Source organism: Coregonus lavaretus (assembly GCF_964263955.1).
Source record: "Coregonus lavaretus genome assembly, chromosome: 20".
In the NCBI taxonomy this organism is placed as follows: Eukaryota; Metazoa; Chordata; class Actinopteri; order Salmoniformes; family Salmonidae; genus Coregonus; species Coregonus lavaretus.
This window is the reverse complement of record NC_140007.1, coordinates 32,810,899-32,823,021: the sequence shown is the minus strand read 5'-3', so window position 1 is coordinate 32,823,021 and position 12,123 is coordinate 32,810,899. Positions and strand designations below refer to the sequence as shown.

Here is a 12,123-nt window from a genome sequence, read left to right as displayed (position 1 = left end):
CAGCACATCTGATGAGGCCACAGCAGCTTTGATACAACAAGGAGACACCAATGACAGGGCTCAGTCCTGCCCTGCTCAGAGAGAGAGACAGAAATACAGAGAGAGAGAAATACAGAGGGTGAGGGGAAGGCAGAGAGAGAGAGAGAGAGAGAGAGAGGTTGTGGCTACTGTGTCTGGCTGCGTGGAAAGTAATCCACGGATACTCTGTGCCACAAAACCCGGACAGATAATTTCAAGTCATCAGTCTCAAGTCTCAAGTTATTTTATTTTCTATTAAGTTGAGTCTCAAGTCATCAAATTTGTGACTCGAGTCAGAGTCCACAACTCTGACATATGGTGCAGCATGCCACAGCTGAAGGCAGGCAGCCCACACGTTGAGCCCTTCTCACGTCTCTCTCCCTCTCCGTGCCTGCCAGGAGAAAACTGGAAAAATTCAGACAAATCTACACCAGATGGCACATGGCCTGTGTGCTGCTAGCAAAGCACCCCATTGGCCCAACCCAGAAATATCTATTAACCCTGTGTGTCGGAGTCTGACTGTGCACCACTCAGTCGGAACACGACTCTTATGAACCGTTACACAGCCTAGCTGGGCTGAAAGCTGAAAGCAGCTATTCCTGGAGGGGCAGTCAAACTCTAACTCTCTCTCCACCATAGTGCGCACATGCCTCAAATGTCTTCTGTTGAAAACTGCTTTCCAGACCCTCTGGACCCCTTCCCAGCAGAGCAGTTTGGAAATCAAAAAGGAGAGCAGCCTGAGTCTTTCTGAGGGCGTGTTTGGGGGAGAGAGGGAAGGAAGGGGGTGGTCTGGTCAAGGTGAAAACATTACCATCAGCTCTGAGTGACTGAATGGATTTCCAGCCACGTCTTTCACTACGTCTTGTTCATTAAAACATGTGCAGTGCTTCACCACCAGAGATACAGTGGCTGTTAACTCAGAGGAGTCCTCCAGGGTTGGAGTGCTGTGCTGGGGGTCAGACAGAAAGGAGGGAGGGGGTGCTGTGCTGGGGGGTCAGGAGTGCTGCGGGGGTGCTGTGCAGGTCATATTTAGACAGAGAGGGGGTGTATTGAAGTACCTTCTGCTCGATGAGCTCAGTGGTCTGGTAGTTAAGGATGGGTCTGAGGCCGTGGGAGTCAAACGCTGCCTGAGGATCCAGGCTGAAGTTGAGGGAGATGTAGATGGAGGAGAGCTTATCTCTGAACTCATTGTCATCCTGGAGTCAGAGAGAGAGAGAGAGAGAGAGAGCGAGAGAGCGAGAGAGCGAGAGAGAGAGAGAGAGAGAGAGAGAGACAGAGAGAGAGAGCGAGAGCGAGAGCGAGAGCGAGAGAGAGAATGATAGAGAGGGTTCATCTGAGTGAGTGAGTGAGTGAGTGAGTGAGTGAGTGAGTGAGTGAGTGAGTGAGTGAGTGAGTGAGTGAGTGAGTGAGTGAGTGTCCGTCTAGCCGGGACTAACCCTCAGGTAGATCTTGGTGTCGTAACACACATGCTCTCCGTTCTTCACTCTCACACTCCTCTGAAGCACTGCCTGCTGGGAGTCCACAAACAGAGCCCTCTTCACCGCTCCCATCTGCTTGTGTTTCAGACGGTCCAACTGCACCTCTACCTGGAAGTCTGTAACACACAAACGCACACAACCATGAATGTGCTATCGTTTTACACACCATCACATTCAAACAAATGTGCATACTTTCAAGCGAATAGAGAATCCAGACTATGTAGTTAGTTTACCATATGGCACATAGCAGAGTAACCATATGCATAGAGGGCTGATTAGTGGAATAATTCCTGGGGTTGTGTATGAGCAAAGAGGAGCCTAGTGCTTTGATTGGAACTCATTAAAAGTGGATCAGAGCAGATATGGGGATTCTGGAAGCCTGACACTGCTCCTCATCACTGTCACAATACAATGCAACACAAAGCATCGACAAAGTAATTCAACATACACAATGTTGTGCAATAACTTGTTAACATAAATTGATATTTGTGTGCAATTGAGAGTTTGTAATATGGTATTGTATGTAATCTGGATCGATGTGAACAGTTGGCTCACCTAGGTTGTCTGGTAGGTACTTCCCATTGGCAGAGAGGCAGAAACTCAGGTTGACACTGTTTAGAACAGAGGAGAGACATAACAGAGACATGATAAGGGAAGCATTCATGGCACAAAGTCAACATACATGCAAACACACAGACAGCTCACTCATTCACGCTCTTCCTCCCATACTTCCTCTTCCTCTCATATCCGTCTTCAGATGTCTAACAAAAGTGGTATAATAGACAAGTGGTATAATAGGTAACACTGTATGATATGAAGGAATGGCTAGTCATGTGGGTAATGTTAGGAAAGGCATCTCTATGCTGTAGCCAGCCAAGTCAATAACGTGGCGTGTCCCCCCATCCCCAGCTCTCCAGCCTGGAATGGCTGAATTAAAGAGGGTGAAATTGAGCATCATCTCATATATCCCCACAGGCAGGACAGTCAGTCAGTCAGTGTCTGTATCTGTAAGGGCTCAGATCTCTCTCTCGCTCTCTCTCCCATGACATCAGCCACAGATTCCAACAGTCAGCAACGCAAACCCAAGCCCTTTACAACCAAACCCACACTGACTGGAAAGAAATAGGGAGGGAGAGAGGGAAGGAGAGAGGGAGGGAGAGAGGGAAGGAGGGAGGGAAGGAGAGAGGGAAGGAGAGAGGGAGGGAGAGAGGGAAGGACAGAGGGAAGGAGAGGGGGAGGGAGAGAGGGAAGGAGAGAGGGAAGGAGAGGGAGGGAGGGAAAGAGGGAGTGAGAGAGGGAAGGAGAGAGGGAAGGAGAGAGGGAAGGAGAGAGGGAGGGAAAAAAGGGAACAAGAGACATTGTTGATAGAATACAAGGGAAGGAAGAAATAAAAGAGAATGAAATAGACATGTTCTCTGTATCTATCACTCTAGAGAAATCACTCTATTGTGCTCCTGTGTCTCTGTTTGTGTAGGAGTGTGTGCATGCGCATGAGCATCTCCCCATCCTGATGTTTCCCAGCTGTGTTCCACCACCAAACAATAACTCATTCAAAAGCCACTGGCAAACTTCCTGACCCCTCCCTCCCTCAATCTCTCCCCTCTATCCCTCCTTCTCTCCACCCCCACCTACATCCCACCATCACCTGGCAACGCAGCGTAATCAAGACGTGTGTATACAACAGTTTCCTTCATGGAGAGAGGGGGGGGGGAGCAACAGACACACCAACACAGTGTCAAGCATGTTGAGCAGCACAGCCAGAGATCAGAGCAACGCTGTTCTGTTCTGTTTCCGCTCCCATTGGATGCTAATGAATACCATGCAGCACATTCCAACAAACGAAAAAATGGCCTTATTCTGGATATTGTTTCACTTTCACTGCTCCTCTCGAAGAAACAGAATCTGTTAGGAAGTTGCTATATCAACAGGTCATCACCACCAGATAAGACTGACTGTCTTCCAAATAAATAACATGATTAGTCTTGTGGAGTGATACAGTATGTCCTCAATGGGACTTCCTGTCTAAGTACAACTGAGTGCTAGTGTTGAGCAACGCCAAATGTAAATCAAGCAGCTGTTAGACCACAACCCCCTTAGATAATGGAGTCTGGGTCTGTATTCACAAGCAGTCTTAGAGTAGGGGGTGCTGATCTAGGATCAGTTTACCCTTTTAAATCATAATGAATAAGATAACATGGACAGGGGGACCTGATCCTAGATCAGCACTCCTACTCTGAGACACTTTATAATACAGGCCCTGGAGACTAGACAAGTACTCAACATGACACAGGTATGATGCCGTACTTACCAGGAGACCGGTATGATGCAGTACTTACCAGGAGACCGGTATGATGCAGTACTTACCAGGAGACCGGTATGATGCAGTACTTACCAGGAGACCGGTATGATGCAGTACTTACCAGGAGACCGGTATGATGCAGTACTTACCAGGAGACCGGTATGATGCAGTACTTACCAGGAGACCGGTATGATGCAGTGCTTACCAGGAGACCGGTATGATGCATTACTTATCAGGAGACAGGTATGATGCAGTGCTTACCAGGAGACAGGTATGGTGGTGTTGCCGTTATTGACTGAACAACTCTTCTCCTCAGGGTTGATCATTGTGGGGTAGACGGTCAGGGAGGCACTGGTGCTGACGATGGGCCGGGATCTGTGGTACAATAGATCGGAGTAGAGGCCGAAGTTACATATGATACAGGCACACCTTTGGGTAAACCTCTTAACTCAACACTTATAAAAAATCCCTCAATAGTTTGACAGATATAGAAGGTTATGAGTGAAATGAAATTACCTGTACAAAATTGCCTTGTCAACTCCAAAAGCACCAACAATAAGATCTGTTGTGAAAAGACATTTCTAGTTCATGGACTACAAGTAAACAACAAGTACACAGTATAAGCACACTCAGCACTATGAGAGATGTTTTTAAAAGCACTGGTCTTGTCACTCACCTGGGTAGCCATTCATGTCCAGATCCTTAGCCCCTCGGAGTGCGAATCCAAAGCTGGCGGGCACTGTGCCTGAAGCCCATTGGCCAGCTATGACCTGAGAGGGCATGTCCCTGAGCCCACCGGCGAATCCGTTGTAGATTAGAACCAATCCCTGTTGGTCCTCTCCACCGAACGGACAGCTGATGGCCACATCTACCAATCAGAGAAGAGAGAGCAGGAGAAGACCGTGAGATCACTCAGAACTTTACAGACTACTAGGACTTTTCATGAACTACATGAGACCAACAAAAACTACATGTAGTAGTCTCAAAACCAATAACCTGACACACGAACGGTCCATAATAATAATAAATAATAATATGCCATTTAGCAGACGCTTTTATCCAAAGCGACTTACAGTCATGTGTGCATACATTTTTTTTGTGTATGGGTGGTCCCGGGGATCGAACCCACTACCTTAGCGTTACAAGCGCCGTGCTCTACCAGCTGAGCTACAGAGGACCATAAGAGAGAAAGTTTCACTTTTCTGTCCCTTAAAGCCCCAGTATTACCACCACACCTCTCACCATTGTATCCGTCCTGGTTGAGGTCTCCCAGAGGTGCGATGGTGCTGCCAAACCTCCCGAACACCTGTGTCCCGGTCAGGTTGAGAGTTGGCTCCAGGTCCAGGGGACGACGCTGCAGATAGAGGTACACACGGCCCACCTCCTCCAGGCGGCTGTCTGACCCTCGGGTCATGTACATGGGAGCTCCCACCAACAGGTCAGACATGCTGAGGGGAGGAGAGAGAAACACACGGTCACAGACATATACATTGTACAGACTAATGTGGCAAATTCAAGAAGCTCTCCTAAAATTCCCAGGTTTTCGAGAAATCTGGGAATTTCTGGATTCTTTCAAAACAATTTCTCAACCCTAGTACAGACACAAAAGACAGAGATTTCCCACAAAAGTAGTCATTGGTCAGAAAACCACTTTCGCCACCACCCATGTCATTAAAAAGGGTGAGAACGCCACTATGTTAGCTGTGTGAGAACTGACTCCTACTCACCCTTCATTATTGATGTTGACTGAGTTTTCCCATAACATTTGTGGTCACAAATGTCCCATAACATTGTTGGATAAATTCAATCTTGCCACCACCCAGCTCATGGGTGAGAACATACTGTATGAGAATGTTTCATTAGAATGTTTTCGACTCTTAGAGAACTCACCCGTCGTTATTGATGTCGGCAGTGGCCACAGTATACCCAAAATAGGAGCCCATCTGAGAAAAACATCAGCAGAGTGCATCATGTCACATTTCTAGAACATCACTATCTATCTGAGTTCAAAAAGGCTCAAAATAGAAAAGCTGCTTTTAAGCAAAGGGACTTTAACATTAATGACAGTGAATCTACTTGAATTAAGAGAGATCCTATAGAAGAGACGAGATGGTCAATGAAAAGTGATGGTGCTTGCTTGGTCTAACTTTAAGCTGTTTTTGTTACAGGCTGACCAGACCACCCGCGATGCAAAATAAATGTACACATACATGTTATTCAATCATTGCACCCACACTGCTCATGCGCTTCAACGAGCGTCTGCGTAGCCAGGCGTTAAAATAGAACTTGGTTCTATTTGTGACGCTTAACGCACTGCAAGTCCCGCCTCTCCCATCTCCTCATTGGTTTTTAGGAGCATATACCCACGTGGGTGATCGAAGGATGAACGGAAGTCCACACTCCAGACCAGTTGGTGGTGGTAATGCGCTTAAAATTGGTTGCCAACCGACATATCAAGTCCAAAGAAGAAGAAGAAGCCTGAAGGAGGAGAGACCTAGAAACTCACTCGGTTTACCCTTTTAGCTGTGGATTAATTGTTGGAGTAGAGGACCTTGTGCATTTCAGGTAAAATAACGACCCAATGTTTATATCCCAGGACAAATTAGCTAGCAACAGCAAGCTAGCTAGCTAAATTGCCATACATGTGTAATGGTTTTCGACCTGTCCCGAAGTTAATATAGTTGGTTCAGAGTCTGTTTTGATATTTTCAACCTGCGTGTCCTGATCGCGTCTGGTGTGGGTGGACAAAATCAATATGCGCACACAGACGCTTGCGCATGCGTGGTCTGGTCACCATGTTAGTCTTTTTTGTCATGTCTGTATAACAAATTTTTATCTGAAGTAGCAAAGACACAGAAACAGCTTAATTCCCAGACTCCCAGGGTAAGCAAATACACTTATGATTTTATTTATTCAGCTGAACCAATCAGCACCATTAAAAGGGGCTCACGCTATTTCCATTCCATTTGCAGAAAGAATCATGCTGCTCATTTGGAGAAAATTGCTTCTGCACTTTAACTTCAATAATTATGCTTTACAGCAAACCACAGATGGCTTGAAACCCAGTTAACAGAAACTTGTAAAGGAAATGATTATACTTATATCATCAGTGTTCCTGACTGAGGAAATTAAGAGTTGCCACGAGAAACAGAAACAGCTAGTTATGGAACCGCAGAGTCTGTCTGAAAAAAACGTTTCGAGTTTGAGATTAGGTTTTTGGCTCACCTGTTCGCCAGTGTAGTTGAGCATGGACTTCAGATCAGTGGCATTTAAAATAGACACCTGCAGAGAGCAGACACACACAGAGAACATATGGTCAAAATCCCTGAGGTCCAACATATGTATAGTGTATTAGGCCTGTGTTACGATATACACTATACGGTGATGAGGTTTTCTTACCAAACCATAGAGCATGACCCCTTTTGGGACCCCAGCCACAACATCTGAGAGGTGCACAGACAGGGGGAAAACAGAGAAAAAAAGGGAAGATTTAGGAGGGGAAATATCACAAAGGTCATAGCCGTCTGGAACTCCAGCGATCGCAGTCTTTCAAGCTTAGTAGCAGGACAGAATCGTGTAGGTGAGTTCAGTTTGAGTTCACTTCAGGTATAGTAAACATTCTGAACCCTTTAATGGCTGTCTGACGTGCAGCCAGGCCTGTGGAAGTCTGTGGTACAGATGTCTTTACCTTCCACGTCATCTCCACTGAATTCCCCAACCGCAACAGAGTAACCTGCAAGGCCGCAAGAGAGAGCAAACATTAGTCATATGATATCAAGCATTCAGAACCCATAGACCTCCATTACTCTTAAAGCGTAATCTATGGATAAAGGCATGTACTTTGAACAATTCTGCATCTATCCACCTTTTATCAGAGGTCAGAGGGATTGTGGTGACGTTTCCAAATCATAGCTCTCAGGCTCAAGTAGCCTACACAGGAAACCAGCATTTGTAAAAAGCAAGGGGATCAGGAGAGTGATAGAATTACGAGAAAGGAAAGTTGTACCGTGGTAGCTGTCGTCATATTTGATCTGAGCCTGTCTGGTCTGGGTCTGTCCCTCCACAGACTGCATGAAGTACCCTGGGTAGTAAGCCTTGATTATCTCCTCTTTGGCTGCTGAGATCACCTGACCTGAGGAGAAGCAGGAAGTGAATGGAAAGTTTCCCTCAGGTTTCACACAATTAACTTCAGAATACTGCTACAACTTATTTGGTTGTGGTCCAGGGGGGGGTTGTCAAACCCTGTACCTTGCCAGAAGAAGCTGCCTGGTCCTCCAAGTACCACTTTCCCATCCTGAGAGCAACAGCGAGAGTAAGTCAGAATCATGAGAGAGATCATGTGTGTTTGCAATCCATAGTATTTGATAAAGCTCTGGTACTGAACTGAGAAGAAGTGTTTAGGAGTCTTACCTTGGTGAAATCAGCACTGAATCCCCCCTGACAGTAGCCCTGACCACCCTCGTTAATGAATTCTGAAATAAACAGAGGTAGAGGTTCATAAATCAGTTTTAGACAGGAATGTTTCCGATTTCAAAAAGCATTTTTAAAGATCCATAAATTTCCTCACATTAAACCAATACTTTAGAATGCAGATATTTTAGAAATATTTTTGAACCTTGACGTGATGGCTCAACTGGGTATTGTGAACAGAACCAAGCCAGCCAGTCATTACCAGCAATAGGGATACACTTGGTCAATACGGGCTAACATGATTGACTGCATCTGATGAAGGTACATTCTTTCTCCACAGCTAGTGTGTGATGTCTCTGGAAGTGGTTACTCAGTAGGGGTACTTGAGACTATATACATGCCTTCTGTTGTGGCCTTCAGGCACAGCACTTAACCCCTGTATAATAGCCTGCTGTGTGGACAGCTGCTGAGTCAGAGGTAGGCCACAGGAGTCACCTGTAGTGTGGGGTAGTGGGGTAGTCGGTCGGCAGAGAAGAGCATTAGAAAGATGTCTTTGTGAAAAACAAAAAAGGATTACCTGTGCGACAGGGAGCATATTCCACAAACTTGGTGAAGTTCTTGACAGAGAGGTAGCAGGTTCCTGTGGCATCTGACTGGGGCATGTCTTTTTTGGTTCTCCAGGAGTAGAGGGGGGCGCAGGCCTATAGAAGGGGTGGGAGGGGGTAGAGGTGGGAGTTGTTTTTTCAGTTACAACAACACCCTGTTTAACTCGATGGAGACCCAGAGAGAGGTTAATGTTACATCTGAAGCAAAGTAACAACGTAACCAAATCCAGGTCATGTCCCTCACAATCAGAAAAAAAAACTACAGGCGTCTAAACTTCAGTGTCACAGGAGCACAAAACACTTCTCCTCTGAGAGACACAGTGGAGGTGAAAATTGGAATAGAGTCACAACAAACCGATAGACAAAGACCTTTAAGACAAACTTTGAACAATGAACATATACAACCCCTTGACATGAAAGACAGACATCATAACAGTTGAGGGACTCTGAGCTATAGAGACCAAAGTTGAAAGGAAACTGACTTTCTCCACTCCGTCTCAGTCTCTGAGTGTCGTCTTACCAGAATGGTGTCTCCGTGGGAACGGACGGTGGCGCCGAACCACTGGTGGGACTTGACTTCAGCCTGGTAGTCTATGTCATTGAGAGTGACTTTGCGGTCCCCTGGGAAGAAGACAAAACAACAACTAAACTGAGTGATGACTGAAAAAAGCCCCTAATTAATCATTGTAGTTCTTCTCCTGGAGGCTCCAGACAACGTCATCCAAACATCTGTTACTACAGGACTTACATACTGCATCATTAAACACAAACACACATCAAGTTTCTCATGAAGAACCTTCCAGAGAGAAACATCTAGGAAAACTAGAAGGTATTTGGTGCTCAACAGAGCCTTATATCCCTCATTATGGCTCTGGTCCTCACTGTTCAGATGTCAACCTGAGTTCTCTGGCCCTGGGTGACCACACTGACCCTGGCTCTGTTTGGCCACCTGGCCTGTAACCCAGAGTTCTACTCCATCGCTGTCTGTCTGAGACCGAAATGGCACCATATTCCCTATATAGCGCACTACTCTTGACCAGAGACGCAGCCTCTGTGACAGGACAGGAGCAAGTGACAAGACAGATGGCCTGAGGAGTCAGGTTCAAACAGGTTCAAACAGGACGTTTTATTGGCAAGACTGATGCAACATCTGTGTTGGCGTGGTGAGAAACGAAATCCAAACAGATCGGTTTATACAGTTCACATACCGTGAAACATCCTTTAACAAGTATTCTAAACGCTTGGAATTCGGACAACAAGACGTATCCAGTGGAACTTGTACCCAGCATTCTTGATAGCTAAACCACAAGTGTTGCAACAGAGCCGTATCTATCTGTCGGGGAAGGGGGCCTGTTGGTGTGAGCCAGAGGTTGTGACCTGTGGATGTGAAGAAAGCAGGCTGTGTGTCAGCCGCCTCCTCCACGCCAGCCCTGAGCTCTGGGTGAGGGCCTGCTCTTCTCTGTGTCTTGGTGGAAGGAAGGAAGGAAGGAAGGAAGGAAGGAAGGAAGGAAGGAAGGAAGGAAGGAAGGAAGGAAGGAAGGAAGGAAGGAAGGAAGGAAGGAAGGAAGGAAGGAAGAGGAGGGGGACTGTGTCCAAGGAAAACAAACGCTCTGGCTCTGTTTCTTCCTAGCAACCTCTCAGGCATGCATCTCTCTCGCATGCATTCCCTCTCCACCTCCCCTTTCTCTTCATCCCTTTGTCCATCACTCTCTCGTTCTCTCTGTCCCTTTTTCTTCCCCTTCTCTTCATCCTTCTCTCAGGGGGTTTGTTCTCCCCCTGGCCTCCCCCTGGTCTCCCCCTGGCCTCCCCCTGGTCTCCCCCTGGTCTCCCCCTGGCCTCCCCCTGGCCTGGAAGGAAAGCAGTGGGGATTAGGGTCCTTTAATAACATCACAGTAGATTTACCGTATCCCCATCACCAGGCTTCCCCTCCAGCATTACTCATGGGCTCACAGCACCCCTGTTCCCTACCGTAATACATGTGTGCACCTCCATCGTGTGGGGAAAGACACGCTTTAGCAATACCACAAATAACATGCCTAACACATTAAAAATATCTAAGAGGCTTGTTTCTTTAACTGCACTGCAATAATCTGCACTACATACTTCCCAGTCCCTCTCCCTAAAGTATGCTTTCCTCCTATTTTCATAACTCAGGGGCATTTGTTTTGATAAAGTGAGGGGGTGACACTGAGGTGACATGCAAGCCAAACAGGACTGTGTATTTGGGACACACTACCCCGGAAACCATGAGTATCAGCAGGGAAAGCCATCTATTATTCACGTTTCAGAACTATAGTAGACAGATTCTTCTCGACCACCTGGTCATGGTAAAACAGAAAATGACATCTCTACAGTTATGTCAATGACATAATCGCTATGTTCAGAGCCCAAGACTATCAGAGTCTTAACTCCATACAGAACTGACTTTGGGGTGTTCTCTAACTTCACTTCTCACTGAGCTGCTGTGCTCTGAGCTCCGTGTCTGTCACTGCTCTTATTGTCCATGTCAGAGACGCTACATTGGCGTTCATACAGTGTGACGGATGGAAAGATGAAAAGATCAGTAGGTTAAGAGGCAGTACAAGCCAGACAAACAAGGCTTTGATACAAACAAGAGAGAGAAAAACCCAGCAGACGCTTGTGGCAATAACATGTCATGTAACGTCCTTTCAGTGAACTTGGGTAGACTTTGGTAGGAGTGTTGATGTGACTAGAGCCCATCTACCCCTCTCTCTCCTGGGACAGGACAGCAGAGGGGTGGGGTGGGGTCTGGAGTGTGTCCACAGACTCTCCCCTTTGAACTTTGCGAGAGGAGACCCATTAGAGGAGTATCCTGGGTTAGAGTGCGGTCAGAGTCAAATGGCCAAATTCACTCATCACATTAGCTGGCCCTGGGGGAGTTACTGGTGGTAGGGGAAGATTGTTCAGAGATGGAGACAGGGCTCTGATTTCCCCCTGTCCCTCTCTCCCTCCCTCAGATCCCTGGGCTGTCTCTTCTTATCGCATTGGCAGGGGAAGTGGAGGGGGAGGCCTCTTGGTCAGGCTCAGGGAAGACCTCACCCACACTCAGGGGATCCCTGAATAATGTCACAAAAACAGACACACCTCTCATATAAAGGGTCAATACTAATACATTACCGGTATAATATCTACCACAGTTAGCTGAGCTCTAGCCATGTCATAACCAAATAAGGAAAACATATTTCCTTTGTCATACAGACAGAGGTGCTATGTTCTTGTATGCCTGCCCAGATGGCGGAATTGGCTCTTCCTCACAAATCAAATGTGCGCCTTCAAAGCCCATTAAGTAAAA

At 46.7% G+C, this 12,123-nt stretch overlaps 1 protein-coding gene across 1 annotated transcript in view; it reads right to left on the bottom strand.

The window, feature by feature from the left end:
* Positions 1-12,123, bottom strand: part of LOC311148369 (integrin alpha-5-like) — a gene marked incomplete at its 5' end in the record, with an annotated part of 59,521 nt that overhangs the window by 22,088 nt on the left and 25,310 nt on the right. Inside the window, 16 exons of the mRNA XM_084185319.1 lie at positions 1,077-1,214; positions 1,455-1,612; positions 2,052-2,107; positions 4,057-4,170; positions 4,312-4,357; positions 4,472-4,663; positions 5,038-5,243; positions 5,686-5,738; positions 7,021-7,077; positions 7,195-7,238; positions 7,484-7,528; positions 7,802-7,927; positions 8,044-8,089; positions 8,206-8,267; positions 8,783-8,906; positions 9,331-9,431. Coding sequence (XP_084041445.1) covers positions 1,077-1,214; positions 1,455-1,612; positions 2,052-2,107; positions 4,057-4,170; positions 4,312-4,357; positions 4,472-4,663; positions 5,038-5,243; positions 5,686-5,738; positions 7,021-7,077; positions 7,195-7,238; positions 7,484-7,528; positions 7,802-7,927; positions 8,044-8,089; positions 8,206-8,267; positions 8,783-8,906; positions 9,331-9,431 — 1,568 coding nt within the window. The remainder of the gene's footprint in view (positions 1-1,076; positions 1,215-1,454; positions 1,613-2,051; positions 2,108-4,056; positions 4,171-4,311; positions 4,358-4,471; positions 4,664-5,037; positions 5,244-5,685; positions 5,739-7,020; positions 7,078-7,194; positions 7,239-7,483; positions 7,529-7,801; positions 7,928-8,043; positions 8,090-8,205; positions 8,268-8,782; positions 8,907-9,330; positions 9,432-12,123) is intronic.